Source organism: Lepidothrix coronata, unplaced genomic scaffold (genome assembly GCF_001604755.1).
Source record: "Lepidothrix coronata isolate B3197 unplaced genomic scaffold, Lepidothrix_coronata-1.0 Scaffold167, whole genome shotgun sequence".
NCBI classification, from domain to species: Eukaryota; Metazoa; Chordata; class Aves; order Passeriformes; family Pipridae; genus Lepidothrix; species Lepidothrix coronata.
The window spans coordinates 1711928-1739911 of NW_016690347.1; the positions used below are offsets into that span (position 1 = coordinate 1711928).

The window sequence follows — 27984 nt, forward strand, 5'->3', positions numbered from 1 at the left end:
AAAGTAGCCAAAAATAGTCTTGATCCAAAAATAGGTTAGAAGCAGGCCTGGTTCTGAAGGTTCTCCCACTCCAAAGAATACATGCCTTCATAAAACTGGGGAAAAAAACCCCCTGTAAAACACTGAAAAATGAAATAATCAGAAATTTTTCTATATTTAAAATTAAAAAAAAGCTCATTCCTTTTTATGCTTGCATAAGATAAATATTTCCTCTTGCAGCTACTCATGGAGGCAGCCAGAGAGTTCTCTAAGAATTCACAGTGACTCTTGGCTCACTGTAAAGTCATCTGAGTTGTTTTGGACATCTGTTCAGAAGAACAGTTTTGAAATTAAATTGACAAGTTAAATGATAATTCACAGTTTAAATAATGAATGCAGGAGAGTACACCAGAAACAGTATTGACCATAGTGTGGTTTAATACGGTGTAGGGGAAGTAAAACCAAAACGACAATATACAAACAAATTCTTCTTCCCCCCCTCTTGTTTTTTAGAAGTACACAAAAACATACTGTAACCAAAACCCAAACCAAACTGAACTAAGCATATCATTGCAATTTTTGCCTAAAATAAGCTGAATCCCACAGGACTGAATCTTTGTGCCTATTGATAGTTTGGTTTTTTAAGTTACTTTTCGGAAGGAAAAAGAACTATTCATCTGTGCAAAAACATCCTGCAGACATAGCAACAGCTTTATGTGTCAAACAGTTATTATTAGAACAGAGCAATGACTATTTAAAAAATATAAGTTTTCTGGATTTTTTTAAATTACACTAAAAGCAAAGTGGAAAGTTGCAGGATGACAAAGTACAGATAAATCCTAGGGGAAAAAAGAGACTAAGATGAAGACGTGATACAAAGAGGTTACGGCAGTCATAGAATATCACTGTCACTCCCAGGTCCACAGCGGCAGCTTAATACAACATTCATTCAGTCACTCTTCTCATTTCAAAACACAAAATGGAAACAACTTACCTTACTCCCCTGATAGAAGCAGCACAGAAGTTCCACTCATGGATACCTTTCTGTAACACAGAGTAGAAAATATATAAATAAATAAAACATTCCTTCCTACAGATGAAGTGCCAGTAGGCATATCTTCTAGACTGAAGCTCATGAGATGGAATGAGAAAAACTTAAATTACAACAGTCTATTACCTGTAAAGAGTTATTTTTCAGGGTTTTTTTTTCACCTGAAAAGAAAGCAACAGAAGTTCTATATAGAAGTTTTGGGTTATTTCCTTACTGTTTACTCTGCAAACACAATATACTATTTTAGAAAACATTCAAAACAGCAGATAACAAGAGCTGTCAGTATAGCCTTGTCTGGATACTGAACCTGGGAACACATGCAGCCCTCTGGAAAGTGGGGGAAAAAATATTCCACCTCTGAGAATAACAAGAGCCTGCACTGCACACTCAATCCCCTAATATGTGGGAAGACCAGGTGGAGAGAGCTACAAGTAGAAAATCTAATGCAGGAGAGCAAAGTGGCAAATTCTTGAAAAGTAGGGGAATTGCTCAGGGAAGCAAATCTGAAGACAAAGTGTCCAAAGAAACAGAAAGGAGCCTATTTCACTAGGAATCCAGAAGAGAGCTGTAACTAAGTACCAAAACCCCTAAGAGCTGCTGGAGTAATAAACATGGCTGGAAGAAAGAAACCACTCTATGAAAACACAAAGTGCCAGGCCTCACTTTTTTTTCAGATCTTTTAAACTTACAGCTGACGCATTCAGCAGAACTGAGTTCTCTCTGTAGACAGTGATATTGCTCTATGTTTATATTCTAATAAAACTTTACTGTTAGCAAACAGAAGTCTTTTGTATCTTCTAATGAAAACATTCTCCTTTCAGGAAAAGGTACAACTACACCACCTCACGGCCCTGGCAATGTTGTGATCCCATCACAATGAAGAACATATTTGAAGAACCTCTGCTTCCTAGAGCTGAATTTCATTTGGCATTTTAGTGATCCGAGCAATTAAAATTCACAGACCTTTCTTACTCATGCTCGTGGCTAGGCTTCGCAAATGAAGATTAAGGAAGGCTCTATCCACATTTATTACAGGCATGCTGTACTAAGAGATAAATTTATAAGGGCATAGTGTCAAACACAAACATAATCAAATATATTCCATAATAAGGCTTTAAAATGTGTAGCTTATAAAATGTTTATTGAATAGTGAAATACACAGACACACTGCCAAAATAGTTGCACAATGTGCAGGAAATGACAGTGGAAATTACTGTCCCAGCTATAACAGTTTTCTATAAGGTTTCCTACCTCCTATTTTCCCTCCCCTATAATTCTTTCCTTCCTGCTCAAATCACATTAAAGGTTGTGATGCTAATATGAAATGCCTAAGACAATGTACCAAAAATGCAAGCAAATATCTTTCTTGATGCACAAGTTTCACACTATTATAATTGTAAAGTACAAAGAGATACTTCAGTATCTCTTCAATGTTAAATGGAGCAAGGGTTTCTCCAGTGGTGTACAGGAACAGGAGAATAGCTTGATATTAGGAAAAGTTGAGTAGAAGTACTAACTGATGCTAGCATTAAGAGTTTGTGAAACTACTATTCGAGTTGCCTGGTTCTCTTGCATGAAGAAAGATCACCAACTCAATTCCTCTGCTAATAAGGAGGTGTTTCTGCACTTTTACTCCTCCCTTCATATAGAAAGTCTGTCAGTTTCCAATTTTCAGAGCTCAGCTATTGGTGCTATCCACTATTAGGAATAATCTGAAACGTAAATAAATTAAAATATATGTCCTGGCAGGCAGAAATGCTCAAGAAACATAACAAGAAACATAATCATTGTGGTTTTCACCTGTAATCTATGTGCAACTAATCTCTCACAAACTCATACGTCTTACTACACAAAGTTCTCAAGCAATGACATAATATAAAAGTTATGTTCCTTCATGATCTTGCCATGATCTTTGAATACGCTGGAGTAAATATATCAGGCGTGCTATCCAAATTCAGCATCTGTTCTTTGGTTAGGCAAAAAAACATCAACTACCCAAAACAAAACTCAAAATGGATTCAGAAGCCAATATGAAACAGAGACAGGCTGTTCTATTTCGAACTTAAAAACAGCACTGCTGCATTCCTCTAACCCCATGCGGAAAGGGCTGCTAAAATTAGGGAACTGCAATGCAAAAGTAATGTGCATTCTACAAAATAAAATGCTGTCTGATTTTTGTAGGCATTTGTTTATCTTAAACTCAGTAGTAATGACATAAATGTTTAGATATGTTTCTTAAAAAAGCAACAGAAAAGGAAGAGGCCACGTTATTTATCCTGGTATTGACTGTCATTTGTCTATTTAATTTGTGCACGAAAGGAAGTTTATATGCTTTGTAACTCACAAATCTTATTCTTGGAGCACTGACTGAATTCTGGAAAACAAGTACAACCATTAATTTATGCACCAAAATGAATTGAAAACTGAAGCTCTGACAGACCTATAGTTGGTAGATTGAAACTGGACAGATGAAGTTTCCAAACCCAACTGTCTAACATGTCCTTGCAGTAGACACAGGTGGTATTTGCTTGTTAATCAGCCTCTAAAATGCCTGTTTTCGGCCTAGTAAGGATCAAAGTACAAGTATTCCTCTTTGCAGTGGGCTGACACAATAAATCCTTTTCCTTCACAACATCTTGTAGCAAAGACAAATATTATATTGGTTATATTCAGCTGAAAAGGAAGCTGGTGCCTCCAAATTTTTTTAGTCCCTTTTCTCCCTGTAAGGTTTCTGATAGATTCTAAGGACTTTGACAAATTGCGACAGACTATAATTGTACAGCTGAAAGGGCAACTACCAAATTGCCCATTGCATTCTTTTGATGGGTATGATGGCTCACAGGGCAAGGATGCCTGCACTGAGTATTAATCAGATCCCTGGCTACTCAATAAGGTTACCACAGTAAGGATTCTGGCCAGAGCAAAAGTACTGGGAAATGCATTTAATGTCTAATGCTATTGATTAACACTAGGGCAGCAAAACTAGAAAAACACTAATCCACAGAAAATACAAAGATACATGCCTCATATCAGGAAGGAGGAGGGGAAAAGAGAAAGAGAAGGTATAACATACTACAAAGAAACTTTAAACACAGGATAACAGATTTATAATAATGGAAAATGCTACTAAGCGAAGGTTACAAACCCTGCAAAGCCAAAATACCTATCTTCTGAACACCAAACACATACAGACTGATACATGCAAATCCTTCTCCCAGTCACAGGATAACTGGGCAGTCAAGTGACACAGATTTGAAAAAGGATATTGCTGAAAATATCAAGCAAAATATCCCAGTACCTAAACGATAAATGAATGCACCATGCAATACTATTTTTGGAATATGAGTGCACATGCTCAAGTAAGGTTAACTCAAACTGGAACATAAGAATTCATGGCAATGAGGTGCCATGTGCAGCCAGTATACCAACCCTATTTGTTTTGCCTAAAAAGAAACCTACACAAAAACCCTACACAAAAAGATATTAGGATTCTCCTTAAAAATACAGTAAGGTAAAGTTCTCTCAAAGAGAGAAAGGAGCCACTTAACATAAACACTATGTTAGCAAAAGAACAAGTGTGTATGAAATGACAACAAACAAATTCAGATTGAAATCGAGAAGACTTAAAGGAATACTCTTCTACTTCACCAGTAGCATTCCACTCTCGTCTCTTCTAGAGGTACAGGGAAATTCTCAAACCACTTTCCAGCATGATCGGTCAACTGTGAAACCTACACTAGTATTCAGACAGAGCTTGATCACTTTATGTGAAACATAATATGGCAAGAGTGTCTGCAATAGAGGCAAACAGGACTCAACAGTCCAGAAAATTCCCTCTAGTCCTATGTTTCTTCTTATGCTACAGTTAAGCAACTTAACAAAATGGAAAGTATTGTCTGTAGATGAACTAAATACACGCACAAAAAAGCACACAAAAGCAAAACCAGTATGTAAGTACAAGTAGTTTCTAAACAAGCCAAGTTCTGAATACAGAAATACTTTCAGAACAGGTACTTTAGAATAGCAAGATTTAGTCTGTAATACTGACAAATAATTCTTTACTGTGGGGTAAATTTTTATTTTGCCCAAGAATTGTATAAATTTATTTTTTAAATTATTCTCAGAGGCTAAGCCTACTTCAGAAAACATCAGAGTAAACAACAAATAAACAGAAATTCATTGGTCTAGGTAAACATTTCAGTTTGTGCTCTGAAGATGCTATTTCAGCTGCCATTTATATTTTCTCATGAACTCACAGCAAAAACTCTAAGCAGTAGAGCCTCACTGTATTTTGAGTTCAAAAATGTTTCTCCTTTTACAGACTACTAGTTAGGAAGGCTGAAGATGTTGGACTTGCCAGTGCTAGGTTAACAGCTGGGCTTGATGAACTTAAAGATCTTTCCCAACCTGAACAATTCTATGATTACCTAAAACACAGGTCTTCGTTGTCTAATCCTGCAAGCAAACAAAATGCTGCCACAGAAGAATGAATAGCGCTAGTTCTTACAAATCACACCATCCTCAGTGTTTTGCCTTAAGCTGACTCAGTCTCCTTCTACTCTTCATATACCCCTTCATGTTTCTGTGCTGTCATCCTTCTCCAGGGTTCTACGACATCCTCCCTGTCTTCCCCCTTACCAACATTTTGCTTCCTAAGTATCTCAGAATGTAATAACCATTCCAGGTTTTCCTCTTCCCTTCCATCTCCGGTTTTTCTAAGCACCTTTCCAAATACATCTGGCTATCTCACACCTTGACATAGGACTTCCCAGCTTTTCCAATTTCTAGAGCATCCATCTATCCTTCTGCCACATACTTATTTGGCTTTTGATTGATTCCGCTCCCATTTTAACATACCAGTCTCTATTACTTTCATATTAGAATATTTATCACAGATGACAAGTAAAACTGCAAGTAGAGGAAGAAAGCTCTGTTTGTATAAGCAATTTTATGCTGTTATTGGTATGATGACAGTGTATTGTAAATTACTTATGAAATCTTAAGCAACGTCCAGACTTGTTGTATATTATTCACTGGTTTAAAACAACCTGAAAGAAGATGCAAGTTATTTTGAAAAATGATGGGAGACAAAAGATCCATTGAAAATCAGGATAATCTTAAGCACAGCAACATATGTTCACAGCATCTGCCTGTGTGTTACTAGAACACCTTACTACTTTTCAGAATCACCATTAGATGTAACTGGTTATATGTTACATGCATTATGTACCATGTATACTTTTCAATTGTGAAAAAAGTTACAATTACAGACAACATCATGGTATACCTTGTCATCAGGCAGCACATGCCAGATGGATACAGTCTTCTCCTCAGCTTCACTGTTGATAGAGAGATATGAGGGCTGATAGATTTTGGTTGGTTCTAATATTAAAACCTAGTAGAAAAAAAATATTTTTAATAGTTAGTGCAAAATCTGTGGAACTTCAAAAAGAATTGAAATCTGTTAGAACTATTTCTATAGTCATACCATAGTAAGAAAAACAGGGGAAACAATGAAAGGCAAAATTTTAGGTACAGGGCTAGTTTAGTATGGCTGACAGTAATTTAAGATTACAAAAAAGCCAATTTTACTTTAGTTTTTTTATATAAGGCTACTATGAGTCAATTTTGCAAACTACTTTTTTGAAAACTATCAGGTTTTGAAAATCTTTCTGTCACAACTCCTTCTCTTGCAATGCCACTCTAGAATGTCCATTTCCTATGTGGAGAAGATTCATGGTACACCTTTACCATCTTTTGGTAGAAGCATATTTGGCTAAATTAGAGAAACACATTAACCTAAACTGAACTGCTTTTGATTTAGACCACCATGAACTGTAGCCACCAGATCAAAAGATTTTCTCAAAAGCAACAAGCACCTCTGCAAATCCCCTAAGACCCAACAAAACAACCGCTTACTGGAAATCGAACTACAGTCACATCTGTCTTTGTGGCTTCAACAAGGAAGTCCATCCAGAAATCGACAAGTTCCTGGGTGGCCGTATGTTGCTCTGGAGTCAGTTTCTTAAAATGCTGATATATCAAAATAGTCTCTACAATAGACTTCAGGTACCTGTGATCATCCAAACATACACAGATAGTAAATTTAATACAGTTTGTAAATAAATACACCAAGGCTGCCAGCAACATTTTGCTTCTCTAGGACTGCTTTTCATAGTAGCAATTCCCAATTAGAATTGGAAACATAGGTGCTAGTCAACTCAAATATAAATGACGCTCCTTCCTGCATATATTCCTAATACCACATATTGTCTTCTATCACACTTCATGATAAAGCTAAATCCTCTACCTAAGTGAGCCCATGTCCAATTTGTTTAAGTAGCGACCTACCTCAAATAAAAATTCAAGTGAAAAGTCCAGTAGTTTAACTTTCTACAGTATTCTGCCTTCTATATTGTGTCTGCATTGACAATTATTTTACACAGATTTCTAAAAGATGATGCTTCTGGAATTGATTATCCTATAAAGATGACAACAGCTATGCTAAGCAGTTTTTTGGCATTGTTAGGGAAGGACAACAGAAGCGCTGAATGTCTCCCCTAAATGCAGCTCTCTGCTGTTCTGCTTTCTGGTGCTGATTTATGGGGCTCCTTCATAACAGTGCTTTTTCTTGGCATTTTAGAAAAAAAAGGTTGTACACATAATGTCATGCAATCTTTATGAATACTACAGCAATGAGATATACATGCTAAAAAAGGATTTATCACAGCTATCACTTTATCAACATTAGGCTATTCATGGAAGCTTTTGTTTTCAAGCTCATGACAAGAAGATATAACGTAAACTCAGAGAGTCTTTTTTGAATACTTCTGTAGCTCTGCAATTTCCAATCATCCTTCTTAGGCCATGAGGATATCCAGCTTAAAGTACTGTATTTACTCCCATTTGCGCCAAGTAAGCCCTGCTATAAAGCAGGCAACAGACTGGGAAAGAATTGCTCACAGGAGAAATTCTTCCTCAAGCACAAATGAGTGTGCTGTATTTTCAGAGTTTAATCCACAGACTTAAAACCCAAAGGCACTGGGGTACATAAAATCCTGACAACCAGGCATTCATAAAGTCCAGAAAATTCTACCAGGAGACTTCCAGAGAGTACTATTCAGGCTGTCAGTAAAATATACACATAGTAAAAATGGAAAACCTTGCAAATAAATACACTGTGAATAGCATTTATGAAACATTTTGTTAGAAAATTAGAGTTCCTAATTTTGACAGTTTCCTATGTTATGCCAATGCAGAAGTTGAGCATTTCCATATTTTAGCACATATACATACACTCCCCTCTGATAAGCTTCTGGAGCCTTTATAAATTGACAAGAATACACAGGCTGCGACATACGCATTCTTTCAGTTGGCAGCGTGACACTTTTTCAGTTAGAAAGGAGTCTTGGTTCTTCCCAGCTAACAGGATCCCAGTCCTTAATGAGTAGTGACTGCCTTAATTGCTGCCTATATCCAAAGTGGAATAGGTGTTGGGAACCTGCTGTCAGAGCACACATCTCTTGGCCTTTGCATAACAGACGTTGAGTCAACAGGGTTGTCTTTAACCCCACATTTATAACCTTTCTGTTAATTGGACTTTAATCTGCAGTCTTCTCAATTGTAACAAGACACAGCTTACACCATACGGCTCATTTGTATTCAATTCCTAAAACAACTGGTATGTGCTGTATCCATCACAGTATTTAAAGGTATAACCAGGCCTCTCTAGCAAAGTTGTCTACATTCTCCAAAGCTTTCAGGCAGTTATGACTGAACTCTCAAGCCACTACCGCTTCTCTTCAGCAATGCAATGCAGCTGCTGATGTATGGTGCCTAGAACCAACTGCTCCTTTCCCTTTTGCCCTCAGAACAGCTTGGAGTCAATGGTGAATCTGCCCTTCTCAGACATGAAATTAAAGACCCATATCAGATCTATCCCTGAACAAGGGCAAAAGAGGAAGAGAGTCCCTTGTCTGGGCAAAAGTACAGTGAAACAATGCACAGACAGCAAAATCTGTTAAAAAAACCCAAAACAAATCTCCTGTCAGCTAAATACAGTGCTGAATGTGAAAGCTGAAGGAATCCATTTAATACATAGCAATGTACATGGTCTTGTTTATCACCTTACCATGCTGGTGCCTTTAGTTTAAACAGCTTTTCTGAAGCCTGGATCACTCTTATATGATCATTAGCCAACATACTGGCCCCCAAGAAAGATCCCACTTCCCAATAGCTTTGCAGTTTCTCCAAGCTCCCCTTTTTACCAAGCAGGCTGCTGATCTTTACTCCTGTAGTAAAGAGAATAACAGGTCACAAGATTTTGTATTAATGTAGTTTTAAAAGAACCATTTCCCTGATTTGAAATTGCTTAAATTACTATACCCTCTCCATTTTGATAAAGTAAGATGGAAATCATACTTACCGGTTAATGTTATATACCTTCCAAACACCCTAAGTGGTAGCAGACTTTTTTTTTCCCCTCCCCCTCTTCCTAAAGGCTTCTCAAGAAAGTAACTTTAAGACATCACTGTCAGGACAAGGCAACAGTCAGATTACCTATGTTCTTGCATGGACCTCATTACCTATGTTCTTGCATGGACCTCATCTGTAAAGGTAAATTGGGGCCTTAGGCTACACAACATAGCTGCAAAAACTTAACAGATGCTGAATAAGGCACCTATTATGTTTTTTTCTGCTTTGTTTTGACTTACAAGCCCCAAGCCCCAAACTTACCTTTATAGACAAGGTCCCATGCAGAAGGAACAGATGATCCACTGAGCTTCTTCCAGCAGTGATGTTCTTTTAATTGCCGCAAGTCCTACTCCAATGAAAGACATCTATTAATATTCATAAGTCCCTTAGCAACTCAAAGACTATGGAGAGCCTCAGGTTTTATTTTGACTTGCTAAGTTTGTCGAGAACTACAGGCTCCCCTGTGGTCTTCAGGATGATTTTTAGTTCATATGAGCTGCTACATATAGCTGAGACATGAGACATGCTATACCTTCCCCTGCAAATAAACCAATTTGCAGCTTATAGAACAAGCCTCTTCACCACCATAGTCTTTTATTCACTTTTCCCACACTACTCCACTCTGACGGTTTCCCTCCCACATCACCTTCCATTGGCCTTGATATTCAGGCTGAGTATTCACAAGAAATTTCAATGTTGATCTTGATTTTTTCCTTAACCTTCCTTGAGTAGGTAGCAGATTAAACTTCATGGCGGAAGTAGCAATAAAACTATCAAAATGGGTATCATTACAATATATAATTTGTTTTATCACATTTTTCACATTTTTATGTTATCAACGTCAAGATAAATGGTTTTAAAATGTGAAATTGTATTCAAGTGGCCTATAGCTTATTTCACATCTGTATTTCACACTTTGTGCTCTCTTGCTAACAATAAATTGTCATGCTTGAGTAACATTCAGAACAAAATAGTTCTTTAATCATAAAAATATTATTTTTTTGCTCTTGGGAAATAAGTTTTAGTTATTCCTGAAGAGAAAAACAACGCCATAGACGATACCAAATATCTCTGATCTGCCTCAGACACGATGCAACATACATAATCTCCATCAGCTACACAAGGTACAGTGGTGACCATCGCTATGTAGACCAGCTCTGCAAGGCTTTAAGCCAGGGTGCTATATACATTCACACTGCCAAAGAGACCACTTGAGAATGTACACCCACACTAGTCAGTGTAGGAGAGGAAGGGGGAATTTGTGTTAAATGTGTTCAACTTCAGTTGGGTTCTAGAAACCAAAATCTGAATGCTATCCACAAAATACAGTAAATGGAAAAAATTAATCTCTCCCAGGATCCTACAGTAACACTTCTCAGCAATACCCTCAAAGGCCCAAGGGCTCTGCTAGAATGTCTATAACATTTGCATGCATGTGATAGCAACGCACAAGAACAGACAGACACCTACTAATTTCCGCAGGCTTTGAATGTGACCTCACCACAAGGGAAGTAAGGAGCTAGTATCAGAGGGATATGTGGATCATTTCATATGGATATACCTTTGCTGGAAGGAAGGGGAAAGGGAGGAATTTAGCTGTGCATAGGGCCTTGGCTAAGTACTGCGTGATGGCACACACAGTTGCAGTGACCACTGACAAGCTATCACAAGCTCTCTGCCACAGTGAACAGCAGCACTGCTTTCTGGTTCACAGGCTTACATGTTATGCTATGTTTCACTGCACCTGCAGGAACCCACCCATCATAACCCTTCAGTGCTCCGGACATGGGAACAGAGCTAAAGCAAGGTACAAACAGGGTGCTTCTGATGTGAGTACAACTCACATGGGGAGGGACTGGAATTACTTGCGTGGCAGGGAGAAGTGTTTGTTAGGAGGGTAAGAATGGTGACAGCAATGACTTTGAGTCCCAGATCAATACCAGGGAGCTACAGGAAAATAGCGGGAGAAAGGATGGATGTGTAGCAGCAATGATACTTGATGACACCAAGTTTTCAAATCATTACTGTTATGTAGTCTGGATAAACTGGAAGTTTTACCCCAGTATTCCGTGAAGCAGATCCTATTACCTTAGAGAAGACAACATCAGCCTCTCATCAAGCTCTTCTGAGAAAGATGAGGTACTTGGTGCTAAAACTCACACTAGTTTGCTGACCTTCCACTACCAAGCTTATCTACAGTTACTTATCCCTGAAAGGCAAGTTGGAAAAATGCAGCTGCTACGTGACAACATTAGCAATAGGTTCAAAAGACTGTAACTCTAATTTAATAGAGGTGGTGTGGTGGATTATTTTGTTTTCCAGTGGGTTTGGTCTTTTTTTGGAGGGTGGTAGAACAAAAAAACCTTTCTATGGAAACATGCAAAGTGAACTTTCCTGAATTTAATTCTGAGTTCATGGTCTCCTTGTATAATTTATCTTTTATTAGTTTATTTTCATTTCACCACCTTTAAAAGTTTTTGAGAGTATAAGAAAATCCAGGCACAATCAAGACATTCTTTCTTTCCATTATAAACTTGGGGGGAGAAAAAAAAGCAGCAGTTGAATTCCAGAACAGTTTATGAAAAATATTTTGGCCTTTAAAATAAATGAGCCAAAATAGAGGAACTATTAATGCCGGAAAAGCCATTGCTTTTATAATGCCAAGAACATACCCACAGCTTCTGACGAAAACAAGATACAGTAAGTAGATACTACCAGTTAAATATTACTATGAAGGTTTTATAAATAAACTGCTTTCCTTGCTCAAATATTGACGGAACAATTCATATTACAGGATCCTTTGTGTGTGAAAGTTGCATAGCTTGCAGAGACCACTGCAGTTCTGTTCTGGGCTCAAAGTTCTGCAACTTTGTAGGGTTAAGAAAGCAATACTACTAGAAAATAGATGGAGGGTTTTCATTAATAATTCACGTGGTCATTTACTTATGAGCTATTATCCGACAAGTAGAAATAGGAAATTTTAGAAGGCAAATTTTCTGATCTGATGCAGATTGGTAAAAATTCTCTTGGATAATGGATTTATTCTTATTTTTATTGGATTTTTACAACATTGCCAATGTAATCAGATATGCTTCTTCTAATTACAGCCTCATGTACCCTCTGAAGAGCTGTTAGTGACCATATTCTTCCTTAACCTTTCCCAGCCTATCAATATAATTTCCATATAACCCAGACTGAATGTAGCTGGTTTGTTCTTACTTCTCTCCAGATCTCCCACAAGAAGACAGACTTTCTCTAATTTCTATATGCTACAGATAATGCTGTGGGTGGACACCTGGCAAATCTAACTAATGCTAACAAACAGTCTTGTACACACAGATTACACTCACAAATCTAGTTGGCTGTAGCCTGTATGCAATTGAGAAGTTTCTTTAAAATGGAAGGATTCAAATTAAATCACACAAAAAATATAGCCCAGTTCCATTAAACTATCTCATTTAAAGTTAGGCCAGCTAAGTGAATATTTGCAAATGCTATGCAGAATGCAGAACATATATTTTTACCTCCCACCCTGGCACAAGAATTCCAGTTTCAGTGTAGAATATGAAAATATTCTATGTGAACCAAAAAGCAAAATCTCACCCACTCACAGAATGGCAAACAGTAGCTGGGGCAACTCTATGCAGCCTAACACATCCAAATTAATACCTTCACTCACACCTGAGAATTTAAATCTCATTTCCATTATTTATGTGAAAGTAATCATCTCACTCTGACCTTCACACTCAAAAAAACTTCTCTATCTGTAAAATTACTTCCAGACATACAATGCACACCTAATTTCTGAACTAGAGCAGTGGCTGATAAAAGATACATTCTGTGGAGTAAAAAACATTGTTTCTTTTTCACGTGACAACCTCCTCAGGAGACACACAGATAAAAAAGACTTTACAGTAAATCAAGAGTTATACACATTGACAGAGAAGAAGAATACCAACTGCAGTGCATATTACAATATTCAGTGCTTTCTTCAAAGCCTTCCTTGAATGTATTACTGACTAATCTTGACTTTCACTCTCCTCAAATCCAGAAAATCACAAACAAAATGGACATCTTAATTCTTCCCTCCTAAATAAGAAACTTTTCATGACAAGACATTGAACTAGCCTCCCCAGGGAAGTGAATGCCCCATTGCTGGAAGTGTCCAAGGCAAAGATGAACAACCTGGTCTAGTGAAAGACATCTCTGCCCACAGCAAGGGGTTGGACTAGATGGTCTTTAAAAGGTCCCTCCCAAAGCAAACCACTGTGATTCTATGATTCTATGTATACAGGCATTCAGAAACCTCCAAGAATGCATCAGAAGAGAAACGTTCTCCCAACAACAAGCTCAAGTCAAATGCATTTTCCTAATTCTTAGGATGGATTTTTTTGTCCATGTTCCCTACAGTTCTACAGTGGGTTTTTTTTTTGTTTTAAAGAGTGCTAGCTGGAATTGGATTCCTCCTTTGGGTGTTCTTGTTTCACACACACACTATGCCATTACAAAAAGCTTAGTTTTCATTAAGCTCTGGTAACCAGTTAAGACCTTGAAACTGGATCCAGATCTTTATGACAGCACTCACCTGCAATCAGGTGGGATCAGTAGTGGTGCAAGAGACCAACTTAAATATTCACATGCTCTCTATCAAAGCTTTCATTTACAACCATCAGATTTTTCCCCTAAACAGCAGCTGGTGGTGTACTTTTGCTAGACTGTGATTTCATGGTGAATTTGCAAGTTATAATTACCAACTTTCCGCAGCTCAAAAGAAGTATCAAAGCAATGTCCAGCTGCCAGGAGAAGTACTGCATAATTAATTCCTGATGGTAATGTTGGCTCTGACTCAAATGCCTTCTTGAACCTAGAAAAAACAAATATACAAGTTTACTTTCTAGATAATGCAATCTACTATGGGCATCATTACTGTTTTAGGTACTTTAAGAGCTTATCTTCTGTTTACACAGCAAGAATCCATGGAAGAAAAAATATTTTACTGTTTTCCACACATTCTTTGTGGTTATTTTTAGGATTCTGTTATTTATACATCCTCCTCCCACTTCCTTTCCCCTCACGCAACAAGCGCAGACACTACTCGTTCATCCCAGTAACGTTACATATCTTACTTTATTTTCTTTACATAAAATAATACTATCAGTTTGTAATAGACCTGTTTCACACTTACATTTATTAATAAGCTCATTAATTTAGTCTTAAATATATGAATTTTCATTGACTTGAAACCTAGATTCTATTGTGGATCTGCTACAGTGACACACAGGCATACCAAAATGCATAAGCAGAAAAGCAAGGGATATAAGAATATACCTCACATTTAGCTACAATTACAGCTACTCCAAATTTTATTCTTTACTGGGTGTCTTATTGACATTGTCCTTATGAATCTATTCACAAAAAAAAGCACTATACTTAACTTCATTCTCCTCAAGAGGAAGTGAGCAATCAAGAAAAATGGCAGTGGTATTCCCCTAGCCTCAGCCTTGCCTTAAAAGAAGTGGAAAGGGCTTCACACAAACAGCACACACTATCCTCGTACTAGCAATGCAAGTAGTTGTGACAACAGCAACAGCAGATCTACAGTGCTTTAAACTTACTCTTCAGTATAAGAACATCTTTGGTTGCATATATATATATATATATATATACACATTTTCATGTCTCTGTAAGGAGGAGGCAAACAAGTGGAGTTTAAAATTTCTTTCAAAAGGATGGAAAAAAATACAGACAAACAAATGAAATACATAAAAAATTAAGCAGGTTGTGAGATTAATATATAAGGAAGGAAAGAAAAATAATCTATGCAAAACCTAAAGATTTGGCTTATAGACCACACTGACATGTAAGCAAAACTAAGGCATTTTAATCCTAGTAGGCCAAAAATCTGGCTGATTTTTAATTTGTTTGTTTGTTGTTTTTTCTGCTCAAGTGATTCAGGACTTTGCATCCTTTAACATAAGCTCTGCTTTTGAAAACTGTAAGACAGGCTCCTCTTCAATCTGCTACATATACACACTTTTTATGCCTCAGTTGCCCACCTCCAAAGAACTTAAGCATTAGACAAGAGTCTAGTCCTCTAAAAAAGACCAAGATGAGCAGAGAGGACTAAATTCTTTCAACATCTGCCATCCTCTTGTACTGTGAGTTACAACAAAATGAGGAAGAAAATAGATTAAAAGTATTCTTGCTCACTTAAAAAAGCCCCAACCAACCCACAACAAAAAAGCAAACCCCCTAAAAAAACCCCTGCCAACCTAACAGGACAACACTCTCATGGATTCTAAGTATATACACCTGAGAGAAGCCCACTGACTGGCATTACCTGTTTGGAGACATAGTACATAGTGATATTGGGAACTGTACTACCTTTTTTGCCCTAGACATCTTTCATGCTGTAATCATCATACAATAAAGAGAGAGGAAAGATTGACATGAGAAGAAAAAGTCTTGAAAATTAATATTTTTGTTCCAATACAAGAAAGATTGTACTTTCAGAAAAATGTTACAGTTGCTGACATTTGGGAAAATGTTGCAGTGCAGACACTGAATTAGGGAGGTAGCAGTGAAAAGATTGAATAAATTCTTGGTAGGTTTGGTAAATCTGATTCACACTGTCAGTGTCCAACAAGAAAGTGACAGTTAATAATTAATCTTTCATCTATTCTCTCATATTTATATGAAAGATGTCTTTTATTCTGTTTTTTAATTGTCAGAAAAGTACACTGCTTTTTCTTTTTTTTGTGAATAGACTAAAGTACCTTAACATCGCAGTTGTTGCAAGACCAGTGCTTTGGTTCTGCTGCCAAATTCTCGTTATCTTTGCGATTCATTATAGTTCTCTTACATCCTCATTTGTCTAAGACTGAGATAATAACCTCTATCTCAACATAAAGTAACACTACCATGGAGACATTGTTCCTACATATACCTTCTCCTGTTGTGGCCTGCTGTAGCACTAGGGTAGGTCTGTTCCTTTCTAAGAGCTTTCCACTGAGCTATGAGTCAACCTCTCAACCATGTCAAGCCTGCTGTATGACTAACACTAGAAATTTAAATCAACATTCAGCAAAAAGTACAAACCAAGAGCAACTGGACCATCCAGTATAGCTGCCAGCCAAACTCCAACTTGACTCACAGAGATCAACTGTTCTACGGCAGCAGGCACACACAGTGTTCTGCATTGTCTTACTTGCCAGAGACATCAGGGGTTATTTAGGGGCTGGTGGCCAGCACCCTACCCTGTTGCAGGAGCTGTCAGCCTCTATCCTTTCCTAAACTGGAATGCCTGACTGCAATCACTTCCCACCATCAGATCTATGATTACCGCAATGCATCTATTCAAAGTGTGTTAAAATGACAATAAGAAATTACCACTGTTTTACATATAATCATTTTTAGTTCAATTATGTTTGAAAATCTCAAAGTTTATCTATTCATGAAGCACTATGAACAAGGAAAAAAGCAAGATGTACAACAGCAGAAGTAATTAATATTTCTTTTATTTAGCCTTTAATAATGCCTAATATTTATACACAGAACTACAGTTTTCTTTTTATATTTGTTCATCACATTAGCAAAATATAATTTTTAAGAAAGACCCCTGAAAGTTTGTTATGGGCTTTGCCTTAGAGGAAATGAAACTTTTCTTTAACTCAAAATACAAAGGGAGGGACAACAACAATATGCTGCATTCCTGTTACTTCAATATCTTTTAAAAATCCAGTAAGAATTGCAAAACTGTAAAGCATGACCAGAAATTATAAGCTGTACTTGTATTCTGAGGCCATAAATAATAAACAATTATATCTTATCTTTTACAAGAGACAGTTTTAAGCTGAAGTTTACTGAAAACAAGTGATAAATGACAAAGGGAGATGAAAGCTTTCCATTCTAAGCATTTACTTTAACCAGTAGCTGATGAGCACAAGATGAGAGCTAAGATGTGATGTGCAGGATACATAAACACATTGTCTGTATCCTCATGTGAATGGAGAGAAGCAGCTCATCCTGACAGAACTCTAGGATGGCATCCAGTGCCTTCATTTTTAAGCTCTTCCACATAATAGCATCTTAGTGCATTTCAAAAGGATTAAAAGCATTATTCTTGTCTCTAAAATGAAAAATTTACCTATTATTGTCTACTCCCCTGTGCGCTTTTTTGACTATGAATGTTATTGTAGTCCACTGCAATATGCACGTACTATATGGTGATGATGGGGTGATGAAACTTTTGTCACCATGAGTTTGAAACAGTCATATTGCTTGTGAGCACGGGAAAAAGACAGAATGGTACGTGCTTAGCATCAGTGCAGAGTTAAACCAAGCCTAGACAGCTAATATCTATCAGATTGCAGATAAGCCAATCGATGCATGACTGATTGACCCTGAGATTAACTCATTTGTAAAACATGGTGCTAATAATGCCAAGGTCACGGGTTCAATCCCCTGTACAGGCCATTCACTTAAGAGTCAGACTTGATGATCCTTGTGGGTCCCTTCCAACTCAGAATATTCTCGTGTTATTCTGGGTGATTACTGTCTGTCCCAAACTCCTAAGAATAATATAGTAAATAGGAGACTTTGCATTTGGGAAAAAATGAGGAAAATACACTCTGATGAGATACTTGAATTTCCAAGTCTGTGAGGCATTTCAAGAACTTTGCAGAATGAGATCTGTGAACAACATAAATCTCTCATTCTTAACAAATAAGCAACGAAGTTTAGAAGATTCAGTCTATTCCTTAAGGAGCAAATATTTGGAATGAAAACCAGTTTAAATATATTCTTTTTTGAGGAATATTTTCCCCAAGCTAACGAAAGGACATAGACCAGGAAAACAGTACTTACCAGAATGTTCCTTTGTCCCTGCTTTCTATATCTATGAATCCAGATTCCAAAAACATGTCCATGTAAATTCGACCAACCAGACAATACATATCTGAAGCTACTTGGTCTTCCTGTTCTACCAGGGGAATCATAATTTCCAGAGCCTTCTGTCTGTCTCCAGGCAGATTTCGCCTATTAAAAATAAAAATCTTGATTAAGAAACCCAGTAAAGTTAACAAGAAATACTTTTCCATGACTGTATTTGAACACAGATGTATGACTTCATCCATGTAAAATGTGCTTCTAGACACAATGGACTATGTTATATATACATACTTAACTCTCCTTCCTTTTTTTTCCCTTTCTTAATATCGTGAGACACCTTTATAAAAGTCCCCAAATACATTTTCTCTCTCTCAGGAAGCATTAGATAGAGCAAAGCACTGAAAACAGCAACAAGAGCCTAACGATCAATTCTTAGAAAGATCACGTGTTTTCTTCTAAAACAGAAAGTATGAACGAACCTCACTTTCATATCTAATATTTCTTTTATTGTAATCCATGCTTTAAAGAAAAAAAAAGATTCAATCTTGCGTTTGTGATATTATTTTTTATATACATTTTGGATGTGAAGCAAGAAGTCCAAAAAGCACAAACCAGACTGAATTCCCATGATAGGGAAGGTTAGGAAGTAAAGCCAATAAGGCAATATTAAAAGAAGTACTTCAGGCAAGAAAACCACATAATTGCAAGCATTAGACATTTCCTAGTGAGTCATAGTTTTGATAAATCATTCAGTATCAAAAGTTTAGAATTTTAATATATTTGTGTTCTGAACAAGCAAATTACTCCCTTCTCAGCAAAAACAATGCTTCAGAGGTTTGGAGAGAGCATTATATGCTTTTGGTGAAATTGCCTGTTTTATTTTAGTTGCTACAATTTGCATTGGGAGGAATATGTAAAAGTGGGTTTATATCTGTTTTGCTAGCTTTGGACTGAAGAAGCTTACAAGAGAGGGCTAGCTCAGAAAGAAAAGAGGAAAAAAAAACACATCAAAAGCCTTCCTAGAGGAGATCCTACTTTATCTGAGGTTCAGTAATTGATTTTTTTCTTTCCCCTCTACAGGAACTTATGAAAGTTATAATGCACTTGCAACAGCAGTGTCAATATCAAACCTGACAGATCAGAGCATGTGTACTCTAAGTGATACCTGAGCTCATGATCTCTGAGCTCATGTACGTAGTTCTAGAAAGGAGTGACATGGAAGAAAAGGTTTAAATCAAGCAGAATGGCTAACAGAGGACAAATAAGTACTTTTCCTTCTGTTTACTTTTCCATCATCAGTGCTCTCACACTTTCTTAATTTAGGTCAGACTAATCCTGACTAATTAAGCCGTTCCATCCTTCCGTACTAGTGACCTGGATTAGAAGCAAGAGACACAGCTTCTTTCACAGCAAAGATTCAGAAGTGCAGACTATTCCAGGCCTGCCTTAGCTCACAAAACATCCTCTATATTCTCAGTAAGGAGAAAGTTACAATTAGCCCAAGTAATTCCTTCTTGGCACACCAAAGCATGAACATTTTCATAACTGTCATGGATTCCAGTTTAACATTCAACGTGGAGAAGAGAGGAAGAGGAAAATCTCATCTGACCTTCTCCAGAGGTACTTAAGTATCAACTTGAAAGTAAGAAGTAAAGTGGTTTTGATAATATAGGTAATGAATTGTCCTTTTGATTCAAATTGCTGGGAAAAGTGTTTCACTTAGATAACAAAGGTACTTCAGTTATCCATGCAGAAATGTATGTGTAGACCTTTTGTTAGATAACCTAAAAGGCTACATCTTAGAGTCACAGCTATAAAACCAAACTTTTCAGTCTGCAAGAAATCCCAACAGAATCAGTGAAGTATTAGGATCTGCCTGAAAAGATTATACTGCAGTTTTGAAGTTTTTTTAAGGCCTCAATGAACTAGTCAAGTTGTCTTTTCAGAGGTGACTTTGTTTCAGAAAATTGTGAACTTGATGTCTAAATAATTTGTTAAAATCCCAAGGAACACCTAGTGACCTTTGTGAAGGCTTTGTAGAAGTGGCAAATACGTGCTGGATTATTTAATCTGCAAAACTTCACATATTTATGGCAAAGCAGAAACAAAAAAGGCACAATATTTATACCTTCATATAACTGGTATAAAGGCACAAGAAAGGATCTGGACATTTTATTCAGAAAAAACAACGCCAAACAACTGCTTTTAATTTTTTTGCAGGGGTTGTTTGTTTTTTTCTTTCAAAACTAGATTCAGTTTTTCAGCTAATTAGTTGTGACTAGTTTTGACATCACTTTGGCATGATATGCAGTTCCTCGGTGAACCTGAATTACAAAATTCAAACCTGTGAAAAGCAGAATTATCTGTAGACATTTTCTGTATTTGAGAATTTCAATGCCTACTGACACCTGGTCTACTCCTTTAAAAGTCAACAGCAAAATGTTCATTGTGATAACAGCAAGGAAGCAGAGAACATCTGTAATTTCCTTTGAAAAAAATCTCCCCTTTTAGTCCCTCGCCTAAATGCCATTACCCTAGAAAGAAAATCTAAGCTTGGCTTTCATTTAATCCAAGGAAGTAGTGTGTGTTCCTCCACGTATCACATTTAGTCTATGTTATCGGAGAACACAAAAATTAGTTCATTATTATAATACAATAAGATCTTCTGATGGACATTTGATGAACGGTCTGCTCCTGTGTCCCGACATTACCAGACCTCAGACTTGAACAAGATGATGTCTTTGCTAGCACAAATGCTGCAGCACTCATACTGCAATGTTAAAAGTGTATTTTACAGAGGGGAAAATACTGCTAGGCATTATTTGCTCCAATTCAGGTACTGAAACAAAAAATAATGCAAACCTATGGAAAAACAAGACAAACCAAACATGCTAAAGAAAAAATTAATGAAATTTGACAGTAGGAGAGAAAAAGCAACTTTGATTTATCACAAAGGTCAAAGTCCCCAAAATTGCTTCAGTCAAAACTGTAGGACTGCATATAAAGATTCCAGTAGGGAACTTCACACAGGATTACCCACCCCTTATGATGTTTGCAGTTCTGATTTACTGCTCAACAGCAGAAGGAAGGGTACTTCTTACCTGTTTAGCGCAAATGCATAATGCAACCTCACATGGTGGTGGGAAGCCAAGTCAAAAGTAGGCAGTTTTTCTAAAGTTTTCACCAGTTTCACAATAGAATCGTAATCCTTCCAAAAGAAGGGAAAAATTAAGTTTTAAGTGGCTGCACTGAGGTATGCCTATATAAACTCTTTGACCTAAGCAGCTAGTATTTCATACTAAGAAGTATATTCAGTTCATTGTAAGTTTTATGGATTTCAGTTTCTTCAGTCTAAAACTGGTAACAGCCTAGCACTCAGCAGAAACGTCAATAATCACAGTATTGAGCAGGGAAACACAATTTGGTCTCCTGTGCTGCTGCAGCATGGACCTGTGGAAATTGCCATACATCTGTTTCATGACAAAAGTTAGTTTCAGGAGCTGAACACATATTAGCATTCATATTGTGTGTACATTACAAAGCTAACTGCATCCAAATTAAGGCATCCCAAAATTCAGAAGTAGGCATGACCCACAAAAACAAAAGACTCTTTGAATACCATAGTTTTTACCATGGCTTACTCACTGACATATTTAAAAAACAAAGAAAACCAAAAATCAAACCCAAAACCAAACCACTTCAAAATGTTTAAGGAAAAACAGTCGAAATTATGTACAACAAAATAAAAAATTACTAGCCTCACTCCAAAAGTTGAAATGCATATTAGGTTTCCATAAGAAATGTCACAAGCATGGTGACAAAGAATACATTTACCTATCAATTGCAGAATGCTACCATGGCCTTTAACTAGGACACGCTACAGGCCATTCATCACAGTAGCGCTGAGATGGAGAAGTTATTTTATGTCATGTACTTTTTAGGCACACTGTTATAAAACAACAGTTTTCTGCTAGGTAAAGGCAAAGAGCAGTGAAACTACACAAAAAAAGAGTAAAAAACATCAGTGAAGATATTGTAAAAGATCTTTTTTAGCACACAAGTGTGCTTTATTCATAGAGTTTGTTAACAATTCTGTGCAAAATACACTAACAATTTCAGTGAGAACATAATTTAATTTACTACTCTTTTAGATTATCTTAGTGCACAGAACTCGTACCTGGATGTCTCTGTAGGACAGCAACAAGTTTATTACAATGTCAGCAGACAAGACTTCAACATTATCCACTCGCTGTCGAATCCTTGCCAGCTCTGCTGCAAGGTCTTTGCCTGTGTAAAGTGTACGGGCCTTCCTGATGTCGTTTAGAATGGATTCCCGGAAATACTGGCTGGAGAGAAACAACTTCACATCAGCAATTTTGGACAGGTCCCTTGCGCTTGTTTTTCTGGCCCCACAGCTCTCCCACAAGATGAATGCAGAACATGTATTGACAGAACGGTGTCAATGGAGAGGTTTGGTCAAGCTAAACTATTAACTGTCAGTTTGTCTGAATAGAAGGCAAAATATTGCATCACCACAGCAAGAGCCTGACATTTATTTTGCCAGCAGGAATATATGAATTTTACACAGATGTACAAAAAAGGCAACTCACCTTGAACTGGCCTGTGCCACCTTCAAGAGCTGAATAAATCGATCCACCAGAGGTAAGCATATAGGCCCAAGCAGCGACTCAAAACCAGGCTGCATCAGTTCTGTTAGTCCCTTCATGAAACTACTATCACAGCAGTACACCTTGTTGTGTGGAGTTATCATATAAGGAACAAATATGTAGTTCCCAGTGCACATCTGTAGGGAAACAAGGTGCAATATTTAGGGCAGTTACGGTTTCACACGCCAAACTATGAAACAACTGCATATACTACCTGCAAAATTTCACCTGTTAAAGTCAAAGACCTTACTTCAGTAAAACCAAGTTTTTAGCCACGAAGCCTAGGATTCCATACATTCATTTTTCACCTCAATACAATATACATCTGAAATGTATTCTTTCAGATTTCTGAACTGCTTCCTGTAAAATCAGTATTTTTAGAAGTATCGAGGTGACCTTAAAATAGTCATTGGCTCAATAGTGAAACAATTCTGAGGGCACACCCTAGTCACCCTGAAAAGGCTGGTCGACTCGAGTGAAGCTGATGTACACACTTTTCAAGATGACAGATGTTCAGAGGAGAGCAGTACAGTTAGGCTTGCAGGTGCTGAAAACAATAACACAAGGTAGTTGCCTCACAAGAGGAAAAAACATAGAGAAAACTAATCCTCATAGGAACTGCAAAATTACTCAAATAGCTTAGCATAAAAAAAACAAATTAAATTCCCTGTAACATAGCAAATCTCTCTGGCCAATGGGACTTAGAACCATACATATTTCAGAATAATCACTTTTAGAAGATCTTAGCATTACTAAACTGTATTGATTTCTATATATCAATGTATGAGAGATACTTCGCAAAAAAAAAATAAAATTTATCTTCCAAGGAAGAGGAAGACAAGATGTCTGGTGCCTGTGGCATGTGTTTGAGTACACATTCATGCAGAGAAAAAGTTGCTTAATATTTGTGGTTTAAAGAGTCTTAACTATGAGACAGAATACCATCAAAATCAAGAGGAGGGAGGAGTTCCTCCATTTGGCTCTCAAAGCTCAGACTCTACTACTGAAGTGGCCAGCAGCCCAACAACAAAAGCCTTAAGAAAGCAATTCTTGAGACCTATAATTTTGGTACTCCTAAATTACTTCCAAGGTTAATGACTTCCTGGTCAGCTGCTTCTGTTCTCCCAGAAGTCAACATAGCAACGGGGACATCAGTTCAGAGACTCCCCCGCCTAGCTGACCTCCATCCATTCAGAGAGCAGTGACTGAATAGCCGCCAAATGCCACAATACCAGATGTGTGCTTAAAATATGCATTTTAACATGCATTATTAGATTTTTAAAACATGGCAAGATTGAGATACTCAAGTCTGTAAAAATGTATGCATACAGATACGTCAGAAAACACGTGTTCGTGTACAAATCAGAGAATGGCTACGAAAAGTGCAGGAATTATTTTTTAATTACACCTCTAATTAAGACCTCACTATAAAGGCAACCCCACTACGACTTTTGAGAGATATAGACAAACTCTGTAAACTTTAAAAGTAATCAATGCAGGCATTTACACAAGATCCATTGAGCTCAACTAACCCAGAACTTGGTTGGAGATTATTGCATACACAGCCTTGCACAATGGTTAATTTAGTCTTCTTCCCTCAACAATCGGAAACTATTACAGCTGAATAGCTAGGAAACATTATTCTGTGTGTGAGTTCAGGAATTTAAAAGGAAACTTGAGAACTGGGAAGTATATGACAAAATTTTTAACAAGTAACTAAGGAGTGTGATGCCAGAACCCAAACTGCTTGTCTTTACAATGGAGAACTGAATGGATATTTCTATTCAAGAATATGCTCATGTAAGGCAATCAGATGCTTTCAAGAGTGAATGGATGAACTTTTGACCCTGCTAAAACCTAATAAGCCCTCACAGTCAAAGGCAGAGGGAAAATTATGAATTTGCTGGAGCTGGTTTCAGCAATTACAGGACATGGATATGTAGTGACTAATGGCACAAGAGCCACTATTACACATAGGCAGACTATTCTCCACTTTTTTTAAATAAAGAACAAAAAATCTGGCAAGTCAGAGTCAAGAGAAAGGGTGAAGTAGCTACAGATATCCGGGGGCAAGCATTTTACTTCCTAATGTTTATTCAGTGCATTAAAACTACATTCAAGACTGCTTGAAGGAAGGCCTTCTCAGACCTCTGGCACACTGTTTCCAATGCTCAGGTCTTAAATAAAAATCAACTCTGAAAAAGGATGTTTCTATCTTTTAAAATCCACAGAAACCAAAGTTTATCCTGGCATACCGGTCAGGCCACCTAGAGAGACAATACAGGAGTCTTCATTTTTAAATCTACAAGTGGGAAAACTACTCTTCCTGCTGAGTTCATTACTAAGCATGAGCTCTTTGAAACTAATCCTGAGTGCACCTTCTGTAGGAAGTAGGTATCTATTTCAGTGGAACAAGAGAGCCAGCAAAAGCTAGTTTATATGCATTTTTTTCTGTTACCTGAAGGGGAAGAAAAAAAGCTTACAGAGCCCAGTACAGAAGACTTGCAGACCCAATAGTCTTTGGAAGCAGTGGACAAGGAAGAATTTAACAGTAAAAGACAGGAGAAACCACTATGTGGGAAGAAAACAGAAGAAAATAAATCAATTTACAATTGTTCAGAGGGCCCTGAGGGGTCTCATAGAATTGTCTCAAGGTAGAATCTCACCTTGGTATTCAGTGGCAAGTAGTGTAGGAACACAGTGGCCTTTTTCTCAGATAGGGCATTATTTGGTCCTTAAGTTAATCTAGGCGGTTATCTTTTTTGGGAACTCTATATCTCTGAAACCTCTCAAATTTGGCTGAAAGTCATCAGACAGACAAACAGGCAGATACAGAACAAAGGTAGAGGATAAAAAAAAAAGTAAAAGCTCTTAAGTTTCATTTCCTTAGGAAATACACTTTTTTAAAAAAAAGCACATATGCAGTAAAGCTAAGAAACACAAGAAATAATGACCTCAATTTCCCTTCCCTAGCTCAAGAGCACATTAGATATCTAACAGCTAAACCTGACAAAGGCAGATATGCAGTAGGTCCGGTGTCCAAAGAAAAAAAAAGAATCAGAAGTTATATATTATTTACTAAAGGTGGTGGTGGACAAAAGATTAACAGTGACGGCAAGACTGCTCTAGTATAACAAAGTCTATAGTCTCCTACTGTGAAGAAATGTATTTTGTCACCATCACAAATTCTAAATGCAAAGAGTCCAACTCTAAGTGCATTTGGGCAATGATTGGGATGGCAGTCCGAGGACCAAGCTGTGGGGGCAGCAGCTAAGGTGTTGCTCCAAATGTCAGTCAACTCTAAACCTGTTACCCCAAAGCAGCGTGTGTGACTTGCTTCTTTCCTCATTCCCAGGCAAGGCAACTTGTCTCAGCCACTTTTACTTCTTTCTCATCTTTCTTTGTCAAAATATAAGCTACACTGCCTAAAGTCAGAAAGGATCAGGTGGTCTTTCTGACACACACTTCCCATCTGCTCACATATTGCTTTACATTTTGACTTAGTGCACATTACTCCACTTTAAAGTTAAAATATATTCCATTTATTCTATTAAAATCTGCCCTGTAACACTCCATCCCAACTTTGATCTCACAAACTCTGGTATTCTTTCCTAATCCTAATTAACTTCACTGTATATTCTAAGTTTGCTGAGCACATAAGACAAAACTGTTGTTTTCCTTTGATCCATTCCTGTAACTTGTCATATCATGTATAATGGAAGTAATAGAATCAAATCATTCAATAAAAATAGGATTTTTTGAAAGAGTAGCACCTTAAATCCAATTGTAATATTCTCAGTTACATCAACACCCTTTAAAACACACGTGTAGCATACAGGGTCTTCAAAAGTGGGTGTGAATAGATGCCCCAATCAAGAACAAATGCTACAAGTTTCATTTTCCAACTCCCTTCCTTTATTAATCCCTCATTATTTAAGATTCAAAAGCTCAAATTACAGTAATAAAAGTTGCAAAGGGATTGCAGGGCCCCTGAGTTGCAAGTTGAAGGGCATTACCGAAAACATCCGGGACTGGGACAGGCCACTCATGTACACACACACAGATAGTTACTATGGTTCAGCCTGATCCACATTAGATAGGTAATCTTGGCCTGAGCTCTCAAATCAGCTGAACTACTTATATCTAGGAGATACAAACACACATATCTTTGAAGGCTTTGGGCCAGCACACTCAATACCTGGCAGCATCAGATCACTTTCTGAAAGCCTATCCATGTCAGCCCATTTCATCAAATCAGTCAGACTAATCTGAAGGCAAGAGGTGCTGGCTGGAGCCAGCTACACACATAAATGCTTAACTAAGAGACAAAATCTGTAATTCATTTTTGAAAATGTTTCAATTGTTCTATATTTTTCTAATGTTTCTTCCTTACTTACTGTGCAAAATCAAACAATTCCAAACTGTTAGTAATTTCAGTTAATTACAGATGTAAGATCATCTTAATAGCTCTACATTTACAGAATTTAAGACATTGCTGCTTCTAGCTAGACCTAGTGGTCACTGGAACATTAAGCACCGCCTTCTTGTTCAATATCCTTTCTCAGCTTCTGAAAAGAAATTAATATAGCACCTCTCTGTATTTAAGAGATAATACAAATGAATAGCACATAATAACATTTTAATGAACACAATAAAAATATAAAACAGCCCTTCTTTCAATATTCCCCTCTCCTACAGAACTACTACTTGTGAAAAGCACAGCCTTTTGGGACTTGAATTTGGAGACCTTGTCTTCTTAGAAAGAACATCACGCAAGAAGATAAGCACTATTCTCTCCCCACAAATACATCTGATGTAATAAAAAGATTTTTCTCTGAAAGTTGCATAGATTAAAAAGACATGGTGCTAGGAAAATGAGCAATTGAATCCTGGCCAGTTAATCCTCAAATCTTGAATTTTACT

At 37.2% G+C, this 27984-nt stretch overlaps 1 protein-coding gene across 1 annotated transcript in view; it reads right to left on the reverse strand.

The window, feature by feature from the left end:
* MAP3K5 (mitogen-activated protein kinase kinase kinase 5) overlaps positions 1 to 27984 on the reverse strand; it is a 103834-nt gene that overhangs the window by 35362 nt on the left and 40488 nt on the right. Inside the window, exons 4-12 of the mRNA XM_017829711.1 lie at positions 23005 to 23198; positions 22572 to 22740; positions 21496 to 21602; positions 18371 to 18541; positions 14257 to 14369; positions 9162 to 9321; positions 6950 to 7103; positions 6318 to 6425; positions 974 to 1023 (exon numbers count right to left, since the gene is read on the reverse strand). Coding sequence (XP_017685200.1) covers positions 974 to 1023; positions 6318 to 6425; positions 6950 to 7103; positions 9162 to 9321; positions 14257 to 14369; positions 18371 to 18541; positions 21496 to 21602; positions 22572 to 22740; positions 23005 to 23198 — 1226 coding nt within the window. The remainder of the gene's footprint in view (positions 1 to 973; positions 1024 to 6317; positions 6426 to 6949; positions 7104 to 9161; positions 9322 to 14256; positions 14370 to 18370; positions 18542 to 21495; positions 21603 to 22571; positions 22741 to 23004; positions 23199 to 27984) is intronic.